Here is a 22,419-nt window from a genome sequence, read left to right as displayed (position 1 = left end):
GGGCGATCAGGTAATCAATGTTGTCTCCAACTATTTTTCTAACCTGTATTCCTGCAACCAAGCTGTAGGTGGCAATATGGGTTCAACATTTTTTTTGTCCATGGATCGAGCGCTATCCAACTCGATTCAGGGGTTGTTCACCGAAGAAGAAATTGTCTCGGTGGTGAGGGAGTCGTCTGGGTGGAAAGCTCCAGGATTTGATGGGTATCCTGTGGATTTCTTTCGCATATTCTGGCAATACGTTAAGAGTGACATTCTTAGTGTCTTCGCCGAGTTTCATCGTAATGGCCGATTGCCGGTTCATTCTCACCTAGCAATTGTGTCGCTTATTCCTAAGGAGAAAGTCACATCGGATATCTCGCGGTTTAGACCTATATCAGTGTTAGGGAGTTTATATCGCATTATCGCCAAGGTCTTAGCTAACAGAATGCGGTTAATTGCTCCTAGGATTTTTTCGGAGGCACAGTTCGCCTTCATTCCTAACAGAAGACTTCAACATTCCTTCATTTTTGCCACAGAAGTGTTGCACTCTCTCAAGATCAACGGGGGGGCCTTTTTCACTCTGAAGCTTGACTTTCATAAAGCCTACGACTCGGTTCATTGGTCGTTCCTCTTCAACACGTTGGCAAACTTGGGCTTCGGTAGGCGTTTCTCTAGCTGGGTGCATGAGCTGGTAACCAATGCCCAATCACAGTTTCAGATAAATGGGGTCAAAGGAAAACAGTTCAAACTTGGTCGTGGTCTTCGACAAGAATGTCCTCTGTCTCTGTTACTCTTTAACGTTGTCTCTGAAGGCCTGGTGGTTTTGGTTAAGAAGGCAGTGGAGGGTGATCTAATTGAATCTCTCGGTATTCAAGAGTGTCGTAGTCAGATCCTGACCTACGCTGATGACATAATTATCTTCGAAAGGGCCTCCATCCAACAAATGTTAAAATTCAAGCTTGTTCTTCTTTTTTTCCAATCGATGTCAGGTCTATCCTTGAACTACGAGAAGTGTTGTCTATCCATGGTCAACGCCCCTCCATCAATGTTGGACATGGGCCAGCGGATATTCAGATGCTCGGTTTTGGATAACTCTTTTTCTTATCTGGGTCTGCCACTTCAAATCAGTCGTGTATCAACGACAGCCTGGAGCACAACTATCCAAAGGGTTCAGAAAAAAATATCGGGCTGGCAAGCGTCCTACGTTTCTATCGCGGGTAGACTAACTCTCATCAAGCACATGCTTTCTGCTATGCCAGAATTTTTTATGTCTATGTTCCTGATGTCTATGGGGGTTAGTAAGAAGATAGCTCAGGTAGTGACGCACTTCCTGTGGTCTGGGCGAGGTTTAAAAAACAAGCGCCACCTAATAGGGTGGGACACTCTTCGACTTCCCTCAAATAGGGGGGGTTTGGGAATCAAGGATCCCCAACTGAGGAGTATGATTCTTGTCGTGAAGCAGAGCTGGCTGGCACACCAACCTGGGTCTTCGTGTGCAAGCGTGCTTCTAGCTAAATACGGTGGTGTGAAATCATTGGTGGGGGCCAAAAGCGTGCGTCAGCGAACTATGTCTAAGCTTCGGCGATCATGGATCCAAGCATGGTCTGCAGTTCTGTCGCATAATGGCAATGTTGACTCGCAGTCTCAGTTCTTTGGTCGTAACCTTGCTCTGAATGGATCTTTTCGCTCAAAAGAAGGGTACCTCGCTCTCCTTCCGTCGGGGGTGGACCGGTTCTCGACGAACCTGATCTGGGGCAAGGGTCTCACTCCGAGATCATGTTTCCTGGCTTGGCTAATCTTACACGATCGGGTGCAGATTGACAACTTCCTCAAATCCATCGGATATCATCTGCCGAGTAAATGTGTGTTGTGTGAGGCGGCTGAAGAATCTGCCTTTCACCTTTTTTGGGAGTGCTCTGTCTTTCAAAACATCTTTAAGGTGACTTGGAATAAGCCGGGGGTCAGCGTGCGCCAGGAATCGTTCACCAACGATTTGTTGTGGGGTCCTCAACAAGTTCGTCATTGCAACAAATGACGTATTATTTGGCGAACTTGGCTTCTCTCGTCATGGTGGGCCGTATGGATGACTCGCAACAACGCTATTTTTCGGCATATTCCGGCAGTGTTCAACAAAATGGTAAACCTTATTTTGGCGGACGTATACGCCATTCTCCGCATCAACATCCCTGATCTGCAACACCATCTGCCTCCAGGGACCATTCATGATCCAGGATGATGCTCGTCGCCTAACTGTATTTGTTTCTTGTTTCTTTCTTCCTTTTCTCCTTGCATCTCTACTTTTCTTTTTCCTTTTTGGGGCTCCTTGGCATGTCTTGGGCCCGTGTTTGGTTACCCGGTAGGTTCAATGTTGGTTGAACCTGTTTTCGTATCGTAATGTTGATGGTTATAGTTCGTCTCTCTCTCTCTCTCTCTCTCTCTCTGATGTGGAGGTGAAGATGCGTAGAGACGCCGAAAGCCCCTCTCTCGTTGTTGTGGAGGTGGGGACGTGCAGAGATGCCGAAAGCCCTCTATCGTCTTGTTTCTCTCTCATTCTCTTCTCTCTCGGTGGTATGGAGGTGGAGATGCACAGAGATGCTGGAAGCTCTCTATCATCTCGTCTCTCTCTATTGTGGAGGTGGAGACAATCGATGCATCAGAAGCCCTCTCATTGTCCCGTGGAGCCAATTGACGTTGGAATCCATCTCGCTCCACCTTGTTTTCGAGGATGCCAAAAGCCCCTTGCTGCCCCTAACCCCACGTCCAGCTGCGAGCCACCATCACACTCCTTTCTCCTTTCATCAATGTTGAGGAGCGGATCGACGCTGTAAGCCGGTCACTCATCCTATCCCCATGATCCATCCAGTGTTTCTGATTTTTAGCAGAGGGTACCCTCCTTCCTCTCTTTGTTGGGTTAAATCACCACGTCGGTGGTAGTTACCCACGATGTGGATAACCTCACCCATGGAAGGTGTTCCTTCTATTAAACTCGCACAGAATCAGGGAGAACGGTTACGCAACCGTTCCCACTCTATGCCTATAAAAGTGGGTATCATGAGCAACCCTCATAAAAAAGAAGCATCAGTAATCTGGTATAGAAGGGGAAAAGGTTGACTCACCTGTTGCCTAAGGAAGCCCGCGCTTGTGGTGGTTGCAGCCCGACTAAGGATTTTCTGCTAAGGATTTTGTTAATCACCTTTTGATGATAGTTTTCCACAAATAACAAAGGGTGTATATTTGCTATAGTTGATTGTACCAACAATCTAGTTGGAATATCATGATATAAATTGTTTTGGGTGTTGTTTTGATCCAATCTAACTTAACAGCATGGTTGAATTGTTATGAATTGACTCTTTAATAATGTTTTTTTTATTAAAAAAATACCGTTTTGAGTCACAAAAAATTGGTGTCTTTATAACTATTGATTTTTGCATTGCCAAAAAAACATGTACACTATATGTCACAGGGACATGCCATTTTGGTGAATGGCCCTTGGTGACATGAGCGAACACGTGGACTCTGACATCGACACGTATGGTGAATATTTTACTATTATTTTAATAGTTTTTTATGTTTTTATGTTTATTTTAATAAAAATACAATTTTTAATATTAAAATAAAAAAATAATCTTTTATTGATTAAAAATTTAAAAATATCCATGTCCTCGTGTCCTATTTTCCAAAAAACTAGAAACTTTCAAGTTGAATCTGCATTACGTGTCCTTGTGCCCACGTGTTTTTGTGACATGGCCTGTACGAGTTCAGATTCTGATTATTCAAAAGCCGGATCTGCTAAAAAGAGTATGTAGATCACATTGGGGTCAGTTTGACAAAAAAAAAAGTTTGCTATGACATATGCAATATGCACTTTTTTTTTTATGGTTTGGTTCTGACTTGTACTTAGCATCTGTTCCAAGAAACCCCCATGCAAACTTTTCTAATCAAATTTTACATGATGAATTATCAAGGTCTACCAACTCAGACCCGGACCCACACCCAACCGCGTCCATCCTGGCATAGACCAATCTACTACCCCATCATTTTCTGTCGCATCTACCTAGAACCAAATTCCAGGATCCAGACGTGTCTTGGTATGGTCCACATAAAGGTCCCACTCAGATCCAACCTTTTTTCCTGGACCACAAATGGCATGTACCATCAAGGCCAGACCAAATCCCCTTAGCACAAGTTGACCAAAAAGAGTCATAGGTCTGACAACTTTGACTCAGCTCCACCAAAGTGTGGATCTCCGAAGTAGGCTCTAGTTGACCATGGTGTCAACTGGGTCCGACTCACTCAAATGCGTGGACCCCAAGTCACCATTATATAATATCCATTGCCTTTCATTAGGACTCTCCAAAAGAAAGCGAAGAGAGGATGGATTTCTTTGAGTCATTTCTAGAAGGCTATCCGGAGGTTCATGCCCTGCCAAGTGCTTTCTCTGCCTACAAGCGGCCAGCCATGGCAGGTCCAAACCCGAACAGCCAGAATTTGAACAAACGGGTCATAGAGATGCTCCGTAGGATACAAACAGCTGCCACCAATGATCGGGAGCTCGATCGCGATCCGGGCTACCGGCACATGATCAGTGAGAGGCAAAGGAGGGAGAACCTCAAAGAAAAGTTCAAGATCCTGCACTCATTGCTGCCCCGAAGATCCAAGGTTGCCTTCAAAAAATTTCTTATGATTTTTAGTTCCTTGTTATGTGAAAGGGAGTGACCACATAGGGATTCAAACTTGAGGTAAGAGGAAAGCTCCTTATCTACAAGCCTGAGACCATGTGGACAACTCGTTGGGGTCTTCCCAAATAGAGACCTGATGCCATACCTATGGTCGTGCCGGCAGCATAAAACTCCGAGTCTATATATGACTCCTATGGTCGTGCCGGCAGCATAAAACTCCGAGTCTATATATGACCAGAGTCGGACTGTAAAGAGGCCCATGAGGCTTGGGCCTGAGGGCCCCTGGGCCAAAAAAAAATTTAGGGCCCATTTTTAAGGCCCGAGCTCCCCATTTGTTTAGTTAATTTTTGTTAATTGATGTTATTGCTAGTTAAATCTAAAAATAATATAAATATTTGTATTAATTAATCTCAGTTAATTAATGTTGAACAACTTGATTAAACTGATTTGATAACTATTTTTGCCTCTAAAACAATCAGACGAGTATTGTTTAGGTAGTTTATATAAATATTTTATATTTTTTTATTTAATATAATATAAAATTTTGGAATATTATATCTGTTTGATGTGAATGAAAATTTTATTGTTATTTTCATTCTTTAAAAAAAATTGGAGGCCTTGCCCCCGAACTCCCACTATTAATAGAGGGCTCATTTTTTTCCTCCGACTCAGGGCCCCATAAAACACAGGTACGGCTCTGTATATGACCTCTTGATTTGCGCAGAGGAGCGTCCATGAAAATTGAACCTTGACTGCCCATCTAGCAGCCAAGGCCCCACCCCGCTACGCCAACCCCCCTTGGGTCCAGGCTTATGCAGTTGGAACCAGTTATTAAATGATGCTGTTGGTGCTGGTGTTTTTTTGGTTTTGTAGAATGAAAAATTATCAATACTTACAGTGGCAGCTCAGCAATTGAGAGAGTTGAAGAGAAGGAAGGAGGAATTGCAGAGACGAAATGATGAGGTAAGCGGATCGAGAGTAGAGAGAGAAGAAGAGACGGCAACGGTGGGGATTGAGGTGCAGTATCCCACTTCTCCCATTGATTGTGTGATGGCGGTTGCTGGTTGCTTGAGAAGTAGAGGGTTGAAGGCGACGAGGATGAGGGTAGAGGTCAGCCATCCCGAGCTGTCTGTCATGGTAGACGTGCAAGCTGAGGTATGTTAGGAGAGAGAGAGAGAGAGAGAGAGAGAGAGAGAGAGATCAGGTGCAATGTGATTGCACAATTTTTAGTGTGCTTCTGCTCCTTATCACCCACTACCTTAATTCCTTCTTTTCTTTTTACCTGTTGAAGGATGTAAAAAAGGCAGAGGAGGCAATAGGAGACCTTCTTGGTGGCTGTTGAGAAGAGAGGCGCTGGTGGAAAAAGTTTTCAAAATTTTAAAAAAGTTGTTGGACTCACATGTATTCATCTCTGTATGGGGCCAAAATTGAGCGTTTGCTGCCAACGGCTAGTTCCACAAGGGCACCCTTTTCCTTCTGTTTGTCTTGCACTTTGTTACAAGTGATGTATTTATAGGCACCTTCTCAAATGGCTGATGCAGAGTAATTCCAAGCAGGATCGTGAATCTTTAAAATTATATAAATATGTTTCATATTTAAAAAAAAAAAAAACGTGCTTTCTTTTTTCATATTTATTATGTTGCAATAACAATAAAAAACATATACAACTTGTGCCCAGCCATATGTCACAGTGACACGCCACCAATCAGATGTGCTTTAACATGCCGACAAGATTGAACATGTATACCAACAGGTAGGGGTGGCAATCGGGTCGGGTTGGCGGGTCAGCATACCTCAACCCGAACCTGACCCATTTATTAAACGGGTAACCCGACACAACCCGCCTAACCCGTTTAATAAAAGGGTTGGGTCGGGTAAACGGGTTGGCTGTTGGGTTGGCGGGTTGGTGGGTTGACCTGCCCGCCTAACCCGTTTATTAAATGGGTCAGCCGGGTTGGCATACCTCTAGCACAAACCCGACCCATTTAATAAACGGGTTAGGCGGGTCAACCTGTTTATTAAACCTGTTAGTTTAAGCCCAACCCGAACCCACCTAAGAGGCGGGTTGGCGGGTCGTTTCAGGTTTTGCCACCCCTGCCGACATGGGGCTCCTCTTGGCTGGCAGGACCAGTTAGTACATGTCACCTTGTGTTAGAAAAATAAAAATAAAAGATTGGAATTGTAATAGTTTTCAATAATATTTAAAAAAATGTTTTTTATATATTATAATATAAGAATATAGTTACCGACGGGGGCTAGGCTTGCCTGGCAGGAGTAGTTAGTGCACGTCACCTTGTGTTGTGCCGTTGTAAGTTAAAATTCTAATGGTATGATTATATAACTGGTAGGGGTCTGCCTAACCTCAGCTTTGTTTGTTCAAAAAAAAAAATAAGAATATGATTTTTTATTAATTGAAAAATAAAAAATGTGTCCATGTGCCTTACTTTACAAAAAAAATTATGAACCAGCGTCATGAACACCTGTCACGCGTTGGTCACGTATCTTTGTGACATAGGCCTAATCTAAGAACTGCAATTCAACTAGCCATTTATTAAACAAACAAAAAATAAATAGTTTTTTTCATTACCAATTAACACAATGTTTAACTTAATGATCAATCTAACCCCACAAGGTTTTAACCAAGGTAAGACGATTTCTGCAGTTAGTTGAATGTTAAATCAGGATTGATCAGGACTTAACCAGGTTCATTTTTTTTTTTTTGATTTATAACCAGAAGAAACCATACCTGGCACAAAGATCTGGTCGCACTGGTTCAACCTGCCATACCTATGGTCGTTGTGCTGGCGACATAAAATCTAAAGTTAGGACCACGCCCCTGGGGCCTATGAACTAGGATCTTGAATCAATCTAGATTCAAAGAAGTAGAGTTGGTTTTGGATCTGAATTTTGCATAATAACACAAACCGGAAAAGAAAAGGGGTTAGAAACAAGGATTTTACAGGTCAAATATACAAATCATAGAATTTAGTTTGGATTCAACCACAGATCCAATAACAAATCTTCATCTAAATGCAAGTTGCAACTTTGAATCCAGTCCAAAAAAATCATGTAAACATTATTTCAAGAATTGCATTGAATAAAAAAGCATCGAGCCCATACTGGAAATAAAAAAAAGGAAATAGAACCAATTTCATCCCTACCGAGAGAGAGAGAGAGAGAGAGAGAGAGAGAGAGAGAGAGAGAGAGAGAGAGAGAGAGTCTGAGTCTAGGTCTACGAGGGCTAACTTTCTGATTAGGGCAGCCCATGGTTTGTTATCCTCTAAAAAAAACAAAACATGGTTTGTTATGTGACATGGGACAACCATAAATTAAAACATAGAGGAGGTGTCCCATATTGCAAGGTTTAAGTTGGGTATATTTCTCAGTATGGCGCGTATCGGCCAGATTATCGTATCGGCAGAAAATCAATATGCTTCACCCTTGAATCAGCTACTTTTTAATAAATATAAAAATTACTTAAAATCATTTTTAAAAGTATTTTAATGGCTTTAATATGTGTCTTGTTTTGCCTGACACGTAATATTTTTTTAATCATTTTTGGCTGATTCAGAAGGATTCACTTGAGTATTGGTATCGGCCGATTCACCTGAATAGTTAGCCAAACGATACAGAACCTATACCGATACTGACAACATTGGTCAGGATTACCCTACCTAGAGAGATTAGACAGCCCGGTCTGAATCCATTACGACACAAACTGTTGACAGCCCTAACCATACCTAATGACCATGACACTTGACTCAGGGAGGAATCGGCCTGTATCGTTTATAAATATTTTTATAAATATTTTTTAAAATATTAAAGTGAATCAATTCAGGGAGGAATCGGCCTGATCAGGATGACTACAAGTTCGACAAAACAAATCGATGATTCAGATCGATTTTAACAACACTGGTTGTAAAATGAGAGTGGGACAAGTCTCCTGTACGAATGTCCATACAGTATCAATGAGTTGAAAATCATAGGCACGAGTTGTCTTGACCAATGCTGTCAGTTTCGGAATCCGACCTGTATCGTTTGGCCAACTATTCAGATTTATCAATACCGATACTCAAGTGTATCGTTTCGGATCAGCCAAAAAATAATTTAAAAAAATATTAGGTGTCAATCAGAACGTGACATGTGTTAAAATAATATTAAAAAACAAAATTTAAGCTATTTTATATTTATTAAAAAATAGCAGAATCAGGTCAGTATTGTATTGATTTCTGGAGTTACGACACCGATACCGACAACAATGGTTTTGACTCAATTTGACGCCTTAGATGTGATCTAGTGTTTTGATTAGGAGGAATCGGACCTCGGATCAATTGAATTTACAGCCTTAGATGTGATCTAGTGCTTTTGGACAAAAAAAAAATTATAGTTTTTTTTAGCTTAAAAATTTGCAGCAATTGAATTTATGATTTGCCAAAAAGATCTGTTCGCACATCCAAGAATAAAACATGTAGATCACGTCTACAGTGTCGGATTGAATCGAAACAACTCTTGTGCTTATGAGTTTCGACTCATTGACTTATCTATGATGGTGCATCTCATTTGCATTAATCTCACAAGGATGTAAATGGTCTGAACTTTGGATTCGGGTAGGATGTGACCAATACCAGATCCGGAGTAATAGGATGTTAGCTGAATGAATTTGAATGGTGAAAGCTCATACTAAATCCAGTTTTTATATGTAACCAAAATTTGGAGGTCCGGAATAATGATAGAAAAAAAATCAAAACTGTATCTGCATCTGATTGCAATTAGATACGGTTTTGGCTTGAGTCAGATTCGATCGGATATAGAATAAAATCTGATCCATTGACATCCCTACTCACAAGTCACAACAAAGACACGACTTCGATACAAGAGAACGGCATTTTTATGGTGGTACTGAATGGCGATATTTTCAAAATGTTGGAGAATTTTCAACATATCTGCAGGATTTTACAAAACACAATTTTTTGTGATTTAAAAAATCAATATTTTTCGTTGAAAAAATATGATTCAAGGATCGACACTTAAATTTATGATGCTGAATCCATCTATAAGGTCAGATTTTATCAAAACATCTTGTATCATAAGATTTAAGAGGGGTATAAAGATTGGGGATGGTCAACATGTCAGGTCCTGATTGACACAAAATAGTTTTTAATTATTTTTTAGCCGATTCAGAGCGATTCACTTGAGAATCGGTATCGCCCGATGGCGGATACCAATACCAACAACATTGTCCAAAATCCTCCAAGACTCCCAAGAGAAAATTCCTAGCAGTCCGACGCGGGGGGAACGAATTCGGACTTCATAGTTTCTTCTCGATCCTGTGTTGCAGTTGGTGGTGGTCTCCCAAGTCCTTGCACAGATGGTGTACATCCACTCGTGGGACGAGTTCGTGGAGAGGTCCATCGAACTCTTCCGCGCGGACCCTCAATCGGTGCTCCCTCGATCTTCTCCTGCTCGTTTCTCCTCTTCCTTTCTTGAATTGTAGGCCTTATTTCTGATATTTCTACTCGTTTCCCCAATTGGGTAGTCGCGATATGTAATGAAGTATCGGCATTGCGACGGGAAACTGGTGCTCAAGGTCACGGACAATCGTCAGGTGCGAACCCCAGTTGTTGGTGATCCTTTTTTTCATTGTTTTTATTGCACTGAACGATGATTTGTTGCTATGTTGTTACTGGGTGTCTCTGAAATTGAATAAATATGGCATGATTTTCTTGGAATTATTTGCTTGATATGCACGTTGAATAGTATGAGGTGGTTGTAGACCTATTTTTGTGTCCTAGATTTGTTTCTTGCGTTTCTTTTTTTAATTGTTAGAAGGGTGGTGAAGACCCCAGGGGGCTAACTCTGAAAGGCCCCATTGTTGCTGGATAGGAGTGTTGTGCTTGTGAAAATAAATGTGAGCCAAGAAATTGCAGTGTCATGAGTTTATTTTGCATAGATATTTGTAGTCTTCTTGGGAAAAACTTGGACTTGATCTTGTGTTTTACGACATACTTTGAGAACAAGGAGAAAATTCTGGCTTGGTTTTAAACGAATCTTCTTCCCAATTTGTATCTGAAAGAGGCTGACAATAAGTTGAAAGAAGAGGCTGAGATTTTGTACTCTGCGTGCTCTCATCACATGGTATTTACTTGTGGTTAATATGTTATTTAGCTTGTTTGTAGAATTTCTGTTGAATTTTGATGATTGCTTATACATGGGTATGATGTGGAAGGAATAGTGTGTTTCTACTATGACATCTTAATTTGTTTAAGGAAATTGTGCATAGAGTGGTATCAAAAGAGTCATACTGAGTATGATCCTATATTTCGGAGTGTGAGGGAGTGGCAGACTGGAGCTGCTCTAAATGCTATTCTTTTATGCATTCCTTCATGGGGTATAAACGTATGGTTTTGTTGAAACTAGGTCATTATGTACATCTCTCATTCAATAGCAGCACATAAATGGGTGGCAACTAACTTAGACAGCTTTAGTTGGGGGTGACATGTTGCACGGAGTTAATTTACAGATGGCTAGGATGAGATCCTAGCCGACTTATGCCATGAATTCATGTCTGACGTTCATGTTTATGCAGTTCTTGAAGCAATATATAATCCTAAATTCATTGAGTTCAGGCGATTATGTGGATATGTGTAGTTTTCTGTTGTATGTGATTTCATATGTTATGTAAGTGGCATGAAACTTGTTCTATTTTATTTGATTTCATCTGTCTTACTCTTTGTGAAGGTGCATCGACTGTTTAAGGAAGAGTGGGAGTATTTCTTTGGAAATTGATTACCACAGTTTTTCTTCTGTGCCATCTTGGGCATGTGGCAAAACCCATAGAGGCAGCTTCCAAATGTTGATTAGGGAGTGTAGAAAACAAATAATATTTTTCGTGATTGTCTTTAGCAACTTTGGTATTCTCTCATGGAACTCAAGGTACTTTTTTTGGTAAACGACACTTAGACTTGGGTTGACATGATGCCAAATGTCAGCTCACTTCTCTTTAGAAACTCATAATTTGATGTGCAATTTTGTTTCTCCACTATTTGTGTAAAATGCATGCATAACTTTTACCAAAATCACAAGAAAATAGTATTGTATCATAATCTTTAAAATGGTGAATTTGTATAATATAAACTTAAAAAATTTAAAAATTGAAAAAAACCACAATAGTGATTATATATGAAGCTAAATAATGCAGAAAATATACAACAGAAGAGAGTCAACAATTGTAATTATAATTAAGTAAAACCCAGCCTTAGCATTCAAGCCTATCGGAAATCGATCTCTAAGATCATAGTTCATGATTCATAAGCCTATCTGGGTCGCCTGAGTGGCAGCGGGCCTGGGGAGAAGGTGTTGACCCCTTCGTCCCAGGTTCGACTCCCACCAGGTGGGCTGGTGGCTTTAATTGGTGGGCTCCATAAGGGCTTGGGTGTCGGTGACACCACCTGGGGTTTACTTCGCGCTAGGGAGGGGGGAGCCCATTAAGTGACCTGGTTCTCAATGAGGGTTCCTTGTCATAAAAAAATATTCTAGTTTTTTGAACTCTATCTCTCAACACCTTAAGACTAAACTACTTCCAAAATTTTGGAATGTAAAACTTTGACATTTTATTCTTAATATTCTCAATTATTCATAAGCTTGAGAGCTTTCTTCAATTTCTAAAGTTGGTGACAGTGATGATGGGTCATCTTCATTGAATATTTCATTTTCAGAATGTGGAATGGCTTCTGGCAGTTGCTGTGCCCTTCTTCTATTCATTTCTTGGAGACTGACAATAATCTCGCCACGAACATTAGCTGCAATATGGGATTAACTACATCATGGTGCGGAGTTGCTTTAGCCTACATCATAGCATTTGTAATTATATATCCCATTGTGAATTACCAACTCAAAAAACCAAGACTTCAATAATCTCTTTCCTATCTCAATTGGTTGGACTTGGCGATATCTTGATATTGTGTCATCTCTGTCTCTTTGGTCTCTTTCTCCCTCCATCCTTAAATCTAATTTAAAAAATTTAAAACAATGAATAATTTATACAAACGTGCATAATCAATGAGTAATTTATATGAGCAAGACATTTTGTAGCCTCTGGTAGATCTCTCGACATGCATGGGCAATATTATTGTGTGTTCCAGTTAAATGATGTTTTAGTTGAGATACTCCATGGTAATGGCCCTGAAAGTCCGATTATCCAACACCATAGCTACTCCCGATCTTGTAGATCTAAGTAAGAGAGAAGGATTTATTACCTAAAAGCCTAAAAAATAGATAAAAACTGTACAAATCACCTTCCTTTGCCTCAATGACCAGAAATCTACTCCAATTTATGGAAAATCCAAATTTAATGTGAAACCCCCCCATCCTTAGAAACTCTAGATCTCACACCCATAAAATGAGAAGTGACTTAGGGATGTTTGGGAGTAAAAAACGACCCTTATAAGTAGAAAAGTTCTGACAGAGGTTGCCAAACCTCTTAAAAACTCATAAAAAGTACTGCTTGAGAAAGTGTATATCATATGATACACCATTTATCAGGATGCACACTTTTGTATCATATGGTACAGATATTTTGCACTCCTAAGAGTATTGTGTCAATTTTACCTTAAAAAGTGTTGTAGCGTAATGTACCGTACAGTACATAATGACTTTTACAACATTGGTCTCCATCCTCCGCTAAGACATCTGTTGGATTGCTTCTTGCTGATTGGAATTAATTTTTTATCTCGTGGTATGTTTAGCCTGTTTATCTTAAATATATCCTGCTTTCATAACACCCACGAAAAATCCAGATACACATCAAGTGGTGATACGGGAAAGTTTTTTGGGTGAGGTGCCCCTAGTTCCCTAATGCACGAGAGAGAACTTCAATTGCGTGATTTTTTTTTTGTCTTGAATAACTCTCACTTGCTTGCCCTAAATTGATTTTCCCTATTAGAAAGCACATTCATTTTTGACAATTTGAAAAGAAAAACCATATCAACCAACAAAATCATAAAGCTTTGCTGATTTTATAGATATCTGGAGCTTGTTAAGCATCTTTTGCTGGTGGTAATATTCACTTGGTCGAACAACTAAGGCTTGTCATGTCTTAATTAGCTTTTTAACTTGTCTGCCTGGCTCATTGAGTAAGCACGACTTAGTAACCAAATTACGCCATAGAACAGATACTTTTCCATGATCATTGAATCAGTTACTTCTGATATGATTTAATATTTGTTGTTGTTTTGAAGAGGAAAAAACGAAATGATTATGCCTACTTAAGGCCATCCTTTTCACATGAAACTAAGGCTTACTCAGCTGCCTACTCTTTCATGCATGTCCTTGAAAGATATCATTTACTTGGCAAATGAGTGGCAAGAGGTCTTTCTTCAAGCACCAAATGCGAGGAGGAGGAACCAGCTTCACATCATGCTCTTTGAATTGTTTGGAAAGTACAATATCAAAATTGTATAAATCTTGTATGGCTTGGAAATTTCTATTATCTTTGTAGTAGAGATTAGAAGGAGAAAAAAAGTTGTATACTCTTAGCTAAGCTAAGGATCATGCAATCTGATTACGAAGCCCTTCTGTAGTTGCATGGATTCTCAAGGCACTTCCATTGTTGGTGATCTATCTTGTTTTGAAGGAAAATTTCAGGCGTAGATCAACTTGAGATGTGCATTAGAAGGTAATAGCCTCTTAGTGATTAATGATTAGTGGAGGACCTTTGAATTTCATATTGGCCTTTTTCGAAGAACAGGAAGTCTAAACTCTAAAGTGGTGCTATATCTTGATGGTGAAAGTTGAAAGCTTGGTTTGACATATGGTTTTTTAAATCACATAGAAATGCAAGTGGTGTGGAGATTGTTAAATGTTTTGGAAACTTGATGTCAAATAAATCATGCTTTGAAGACTTTCAAGTAATAGCTCTTGGCTTTGATTCAAAAAGAGTGGGTTCTTGTGAATTGATCATTTTAGCTTCCAAAATTACAGGCCTGCATTTATACGAACTAGATAATCAACCCTCACATATGTCTGGTGTAATAAAACCGGTGTAATAAATTATGCGGAAAACAAATACAAAGTGCACAATCATCATTACAAGTCCAATAAAGAACAATACAAAAGCATTATGGCACTACACAAGCACAAAGTGCATATTACAAGACTTCAAAGAGTCAAAACAATAACACAAAAATATAAAAAGTATAATCTTTATTGGGTAGAATGCTTAGGAAAAACATTACACACAAATGAGGGGGGTGATCCCCTTTATATACACATGGAGAGGCTCAATGAGCCGTCCAACTATAAATATAGCCGGAGAGTTATCAACGGCTCTTAGGGCTTTTGACCAAAAAGCCCTTAGCCATTTACAAAATAACAAAAAACAATAAAAAGAAAAGAAAAAGAAAAAGGATTGATGTGCCCTTAATGGGCACAACATATTACAAAAGACAAAAATACACCTCGAGGGTATTACCTATTACATCATTAGAAATATATATACATATATACATGTACAAACTTAACACTCCCCCTTAAACTTACGTTATGATATACCAAATATTTGAAAATACAAAAGGAATCAATGAGAAGGATCCAAGTCTTCAATGATAATCTTCATCAAGTGCCTCCATCGGCTACCTTCATCTTCATGATGCATCTATAATAGAATTTCTTTTTCAACCCATAACATCTTTACAAACTTGTAAAGAGAATAAAACAAAGATTCCAACTACACAAAAGAAAATATTCTAGCCAAATAGTTGTATAATTTTAAAACAAATATATATATATATATGTTGAACACGAATAAAACTCAAACAAAGTAGCAATGATTTTAAGATTGTAGAAACACTGGTAACAATTCAAGCAAGGTACAATAGTCATTAAAGAAAACACAAGGAATATACTTCAAAATCAATTTTTAAGAATTTCTTGTTTAGGTAATTATAACCATAAGTGGTCACCTATGGACCAAGAACACTCTCACAATGAAGATACACAACTCTCTAAGAGTCACAAGCAAAAAATATAAATTGTTCTCATTAATAAAATGCTTAGAAAATATATTTTAGACATAAAATATCAATAAGATATGCACAATTTGGCAATAATGTCTCAAAGGCTTGGGTAAACATTTTTAAAAAAAATATCCACTCATTAATTATATTAAGCAAAACATGATAACATGTATATCACATGTAAGAACTCAAAGGAGTTTATAATATGGAACATGCAAGACAACCAACATGGAACAAATCTAAATATCCTCAACATATATCCAACATGCAATTAATGCATATTTAATGCAGATAACAATGCATAAAAGATTTTCAATGAATAAACATTTTTCATACAAGGGCAAACAAGTATATAAAAGTTTAGAAATTTCATGGAGAGATTTTAAAATCCCACATAACAAAAGGAATAATATTTGCAAATCTCAACACCAATTTGCTCACTAGAAGCAACCACCTCTGATTTCCAACTCAAAATCCTCAAAATTCAAGTGTGTCAACGCATATAACGAGATCAATCACAAATATAAGCAATAACCATACCGATGTCCATGCACCAGCAATACTGACTATCTGACAATAAAAACCAGCTACAACCACAAGAGGTGTACATCCCTTACCTCATAAATGATTATAAAACTGAAAACAATAACATCAGCTATAACGGGTGCACATAACTCACCACAACCATGGTTGTAAAACTGATAAACAAAAATCTCTTATCCAACAAAAAAAATACTCAAATAAAAAGGAAGAGTGAAAAAAGCAAGATAGACAAATATACTGTAATGAAGACAAACATATGTCAATAAGCAAGAAGATTTGAAAACAATATTCAAATCAAAGCAATAAATTTTGCAATAATATGAGGTTTAATCCATAAGAACCATAAAATGGTCACAAGCAAATAACGATAGAGTCATCACTAACAAAAATCGATACGAGCATCCAATAAACAATAAAGACCAACTAAACACTTGAGTGATACAACTCACTATAGAACCAAAGGTCAATCAATTGTCAGTCAAAGCCAATACAAGTCTCGATACAACATCCATAAACTTGGCAATCTATACTGACAAGAAGATAGAGGTGTACACATTCTCACCTCAACAACTAACTCTTGCTCCACAACATTGAGGTGCACAAAAAATAAATTAGTAATACAACACACTCATAGAACCAGAGGCTAATCAACTATCAGTCATAGCGAAAACATTGAAAATCCATACTAACAAGAAGTCATAGGTGCACACATAACTCACTTCAACAACTAACTCGGGTTCCACAACACAGAAGTGCAAACAACTCACTTCGATAAGGCCAAACAAATAATAATAATGTATGCATCAAAAGAAAAGTGATGGACTAAGCTATATAAAGAGGCAAATTAGAAAACCTTGAAAGATACATTCCAAAGAACAAGAACCGATGGACAAAAATTTCAAATCAAGTGAAATCCTCAAATAAGTTTAGTAAAAGCATGCAATAAATGTAATCATATGACAAGATAAAATGTCCACCAATAAGAGACTTTAACATGAATGTCCATCCATAGATACAAAATGAACAAGAACAAAAGTGAACTACAAAGGGTATACTTACAAAAGATCCAAGGAGCCTTCAATCGTGAACCAAAATGTCCACCAATATTAAGTGGACAAAGACAAACACAAAAATATTTTCTAAGAAACACACTTACACAACCCACAAAGGAGTACTCACAGGAAGACTCTTAATATAAAAATAATATTTTATTAAATATCACAAGTATGCAAAAAGCATAACACTTAAAACTCATGTGAGGTAGCATGATGTAAAAAACATGTAAGATAACATTCATTAAGTAGCCATGAGTAAGAAATATCACAATCACAAGGCAGGAATCATTCAAGTGCAAACAACATAAATATTTTTAATAATTTTAAAAAGACACTTAAAACACATTCATAAACCTTATAGAGGATTTCAATATAAATTCCACAAAGATGAGTGTATAATTCCTATAAAAGAACAAGTTTTGCATGAAGAAATCATGCTCAATTCCTTATGCATGAATAAACAAACTCATTCATCAATGTGTATGTAAGACAATCACAAGTGCACAAAGATCATATATCAATATGAAAAATCATTTATTCAAATTTCAAAATAACAAGACATCCATGATCACTAAGACCCTAACCACACTATATAAAGTATTCTATGTTTCACATAAGAATACATCAAAGAGAAAAAAAATATTCAAACACAAGTTTAAGCAAAATCTCATAAAATCATACTTGTGAATGCCACATAAAACCATTTTAAAATAAATATTTCAAATCATTTTAAATTTTTTACCAATATTAAACAAAACAAAGTCCAATATAACAATAAAAAAACACAATAAATTTGAAATCATATGTAAGAACATGTTTTGATATTTATAACCATGAAGTGCTCAAATAAGACATCTAAATGCCAAAAATACATGCTCAAGAATACTAGATCATTTACATATAACATATTAATTAAAGAGAGTTAAAAAACCTAAGATTCAAACTAGATCTTATAAAGATATACACATATATAAATATCATTTTACAAAACCAAATAAATATTATTACTATTATAAATATTATAAAAATTTACAACAACAACAACAAACAACAACAACTACGCCTTCATCCCAAAACAATTGGGGTCGGCGATATAAACCAAAAAAGAAAATCATTCAGGGTCTTCCACATGAATCCTTCTCCTCCAATCATTTCTGTCCAATGCCATGTCCTCGGTGAGGTTCAAAACATTCATATCCTTTCCTATCATCTCCATCCAAGTCTTCCTAGGCCTACCCCGACCTCTTTTAACTAATATATTTTCCCATTTCTCCATCCTTCTAACTGGAGCATCATTAGGCCTTCGCCGAATATGTCCAAACCACCGTAAACGATTCTCTCTCATCTTATTTTCAATGGGTGCAACGCCTACCTTCTTAGGTATCTCCTCGTTCCGAATCTTATCTTTTATTGTATTTCCACACATTCATCTAAGCATACGCATCTCAGCTACACTCATTTTTTGAATATGATGTCTCTTGGCAGCCCAACATTCCGTACCATATAGTAAAGCGGGCCTAATAGTCGACCTATAAAACTTTCCCTTCAACCGCAATGGCATTCTACGATCGCACAACACTCCAGTTGCACTTTTCCATTTCATCCACCCAACCTTTATCCTATGAATTACATCTCCATAAATTTCTCCATACTTTTGAATGATGGATCCCAAATATTTAAAACAATCATCCACCGGTATAAATATTATAAAAATTTAATAAAAATAAATTCAATACTAAATTTAAAAAGCATTTAAAGATTTAATTTTAACAAAAATAACAAATAAATTTTCAAAGATAAGAAAAATGAGTGTTTTCTCATGCATAATTTATGAGATAGACAACTCAAGTAAAAAGTTTTAAGATACGTACCAGATCAAGATCTCTCTTAAATCCAAGCCATAGACCGATCATGATTCCTTCACGAAGCACGAACTCGAACCAAAGAATCCCAAGACCCAAAAAGGCAAAATACCAAGAAAAATTCTTGGCTCTGATACCATGCAATGAAATATGCAGAAAAACAAATACAAAGCGCATAAGCACTATTACAAGTCCAATAAAGAACAATACAAAAGCACTAAGGCACTACACAAGCACAAAGTGCATATACAAGACTTCAAAAAGTCAAAACAATAACACATGAATATAAAAAATATAATATTTATTGAGTAGAATGCTTAGGAAAAGCATTACACACCAATGAGGAGGGGAGATCTTTTTTATATACAAATGGAGAGGCTCAAAGAGCCATTGGGAGCATCCCAACGGCTCTTAGGGCTTTTGACCAAAAAGCCCTTAGCCATTTACAAAATAAAAAAAACAATAAAAATGAAAGAAAAAGGATAAAGACTGATGAGCCTCTAATGGGCACAACCTATTACAAAAGATGAAAATACCCCTAGAGGGTATTACCTATTACATCATTGTATATATATATATATATATATATATATATATATATATATATATATATATATATATATATTACAACTTAACGGCCGGGTCCTATAAGATAACTCAAATAGTAAGAAAAGTTTTACATCATATACGTTTATTGAGATTGAAAAAAAAATAATGGAATCATAAATATATTGATAAATTTAAAACATTATAAAATATTTTCATTTTATAGCTATTAAAAAGGGAGAGAAAAACGTTTTGGAGAGAGCGAGTTTCCTTATTTTATGCCTATTAAGTAGGGATAGAGAGCAATTATAAATAATAATTAATTTTTCAAAAACTTACAATGTGCCATGTAAGTAACACTTCCTTTTTTTATGAAAACTCTATGCAAATGCCCATGCAATTTTTTAATTACATTCTCAACTCACATGATAGCAATGTCAATTAAGAAAAAGTTATAAAACATCCAATTTTTTGCACCTGATACCCTTCTGCTTTTATAATATTTAGGATAATTTCAAGTTTGTGGAGAATCATTTTAAGATGTTCGATAGCTGTAGGAAGGGCTTCCATTTTCTTTCTTAAAATCGATCTGCAGAAAGGTTGTGTCTCGAATGACTTGAATTTATTTTTCCATTCTTTTGTAAAGTGGGCGTTGGAATGGAATGTTAATGGTGAATTTATGGTTGCGTATGTCCGTATTTTGAACTTTGAGTTGGTTCTTTGTGTTTTAGCAGCTACATCAAATAAGATTAAACTTCTACGCTACCTTTGATGCAGTGGTGGAATTTCTTTTATGTCATATTTGCTTGCTCGTGGATCAAAAGCAGAGTGTCTTAGGTAGATGTATTTGATTTTTTTAGTGTCTATTTAAACAATACAATTGTCTTTTGGATGAATTGGTTATTTCTTATTTATGATACACAAAACATAATCTGAGATACCTTTGTTTCTGTGAATATTGGAATTGTTTTTTTGTGTTTATATTTCTGCTCTTTGTTTAAATTGTACTATCATCACAAATTCAGCTCAAGTTTGTTGAATAAAGGATTCAAGAGTAAAAACTTGTATGGCCTGACACAAAACCATTTAGATTAACTTCTATCTATTAGGATTCATGGATTGAACCATATCCAACTCATGTTTCTAATATGGATCATTGTGGATCCACTTAGCTTTTGATCCAACCTTGACACATTTGATTATTGCATCAGTTTAAATAGAATCAGATAAAGTTCCATATAGATTTGAGCTAAGCTCGTTGATTCCAAATAAGCGCAAATAAAGTCCCTACTGTCAACTTTGTTCGTTATAGTTTGGACCTATATTAAATTTGTAGTATCACTTTTGGGTCCAGTAAACTCATTTTACCCAACTAGATCGAACCTAGACGCAATCTACACACCTGAAAACTTATCTTAAGAAATATTTTAAACTACTTCAACCAAACAACAATAATCTAATCCTGTTTATTGTTTATAAATATTTATAAGCTCTATTCGTTGTTTGTAAATAGTAACGCAAATACATCCCTTAGTCTCATATTGGCTTGGATTTTTTGAAGGGGATTCCTATAGTCTCACATTGGTTAGACCTGACACTGCAGAAGCCGTGTGGAAGTGTCACACCGACACCAACGCGGGTGCATTGCCCTTTTATATGTGTCCCTGTTACACTTTTGTTCATACTTGAACATCTTAAAAATCAACAGCCACATTCATTATCCCACACATCATGCTTCATCATTTAGTTTTTACAATTAAAATTTCATCTTTTTATACATGCAATTTAACTTTATTTGCTGCAGTGCCTTAAATATAAAACAGACCAGGCACAAGATGCTAAAAAGATGGAGAAGCTGAACAATATCTTTTTTACCCTAATGGCTCGCGGTCCTGATGGTACATACAATTTATTATGCCTTCTCTGAAGAAACTTTAAATTTATTTGGCATTAGCCATTTTTATCTCACTTGGTTATGTGAGGGCTTTATGAGCTTGAATGTGACTTGTTCCATTGCCTGGATGTTTGCAGCTGATACAACTGAAGTGGGGAAAGAACCGCCAGAAACACAAACATCTAAGAAAGGACGAGGGAGGAGGCAATGATACCTAGAGTTCAGCCTTGTTCTTGCAATTGCTGGTCTCTCCTCTTGGATATTACTCTGTTGGTGATCATCAGTTTTGATCAATTGAGAACATTTTGCTTGTACCATTTGCTGATGAGAATTGATGGGAGGGATGAACCCAAATTTTGTTTCATTTTCCATTTGTGTTAAAGCTCTTTGGTAGAAGAGTTCATTGGAAGCAGTGAATTATCAAGACAGTTGCATTTTCTGTTCTGTCATAGTAGCTTGATTTAATGTCTATTATACCAATGAAGCTGTGAAGATTTCTAATTGAACAGGTCAAGGTTTTGCGAGTAGTATCCTTCTATGTTTGTCTTGTGGCTGCCTATCACTCTGGTTGCCAATATGGTGCATGACTCGGATCCTTTTATTATAAAACTAATAGTGATTGTTTATATGATATATACCATAGTTGCATATAAACCATATTTTGCCCTAAGTATCCCGTTTCAGGCATACCAGTACCTGGTACTGGTATGAAAAAAACCATGGAAACCAGTTTCAGAAACACTTGTTTCTAAATTCATATGAAACTCGTCCTTAAGAATATAGGAAACAAGTTTCAAGTTTCTTATATAAGTGAAACCAGTACCAAACTTGGATTCATCTATAAAT

At 37.2% G+C, this 22,419-nt stretch overlaps 2 protein-coding genes across 2 annotated transcripts; both read left to right on the top strand.

Moving 5' to 3' along the window:
• Positions 1 to 4,420: 4,420 nt before the first annotated feature.
• On the top strand, positions 4,421 to 6,131 carry LOC149827802 (transcription factor BHLH148-like). The gene is made up of 3 exons (XM_090018262.1): positions 4,421 to 4,641; positions 5,535 to 5,816; positions 5,953 to 6,131. Exons 1-3 carry the CDS (start codon positions 4,441 to 4,443, stop codon positions 6,001 to 6,003), a joined length of 534 nt encoding a protein of 177 aa, XP_089874388.1. The 5' UTR covers positions 4,421 to 4,440; the 3' UTR covers positions 6,004 to 6,131.
• Positions 6,132 to 9,933: 3,802 nt separating this feature from the next.
• On the top strand, positions 9,934 to 22,099 carry LOC149827801 (signal recognition particle 9 kDa protein-like). The gene is made up of 4 exons (XM_090019643.1): positions 9,934 to 10,101; positions 10,198 to 10,266; positions 21,484 to 21,577; positions 21,711 to 22,099. Exons 1-4 carry the CDS (start codon positions 10,030 to 10,032, stop codon positions 21,782 to 21,784), a joined length of 309 nt encoding a protein of 102 aa, XP_089875769.1. The 5' UTR covers positions 9,934 to 10,029; the 3' UTR covers positions 21,785 to 22,099.
• The last annotated feature ends 320 nt before the right edge of the window (positions 22,100 to 22,419 follow it).

The sequence above is a fragment of the Nuphar pumila genome, chromosome 10, assembly GCF_984573655.1.
Source record: "Nuphar pumila chromosome 10, dmNupPumi1.hap1.1, whole genome shotgun sequence".
NCBI classification, from domain to species: domain Eukaryota; kingdom Viridiplantae; phylum Streptophyta; class Magnoliopsida; order Nymphaeales; family Nymphaeaceae; genus Nuphar; species Nuphar pumila.
Note: the sequence above shows the minus strand (reverse complement) of the source record. Positions and strands in the feature narration are given on the sequence as shown.

Coding starts and splice junctions, on each gene's coding strand:
- LOC149827802 (XM_090018262.1), top strand. CDS start 4,441: ATGGCAGGTCCAAACCCGAACAGCCAGAATTTGAACAAACGGGTCATA. Junction 4,642..5,534: donor TGCTGCCCCGAAGATCCAAG/GTTGCCTTCAAA, acceptor TTGGTTTTGTAG/AATGAAAAATTATCAATACT. Junction 5,817..5,952: donor TGGTAGACGTGCAAGCTGAG/GTATGTTAGGAG, acceptor TACCTGTTGAAG/GATGTAAAAAAGGCAGAGGA.
- LOC149827801 (XM_090019643.1), top strand. CDS start 10,030: ATGGTGTACATCCACTCGTGGGACGAGTTCGTGGAGAGGTCCATCGAA. Junction 10,102..10,197: donor TCCGCGCGGACCCTCAATCG/GTGCTCCCTCGA, acceptor CCAATTGGGTAG/TCGCGATATGTAATGAAGTA. Junction 10,267..21,483: donor AGGTCACGGACAATCGTCAG/GTGCGAACCCCA, acceptor TATTTGCTGCAG/TGCCTTAAATATAAAACAGA.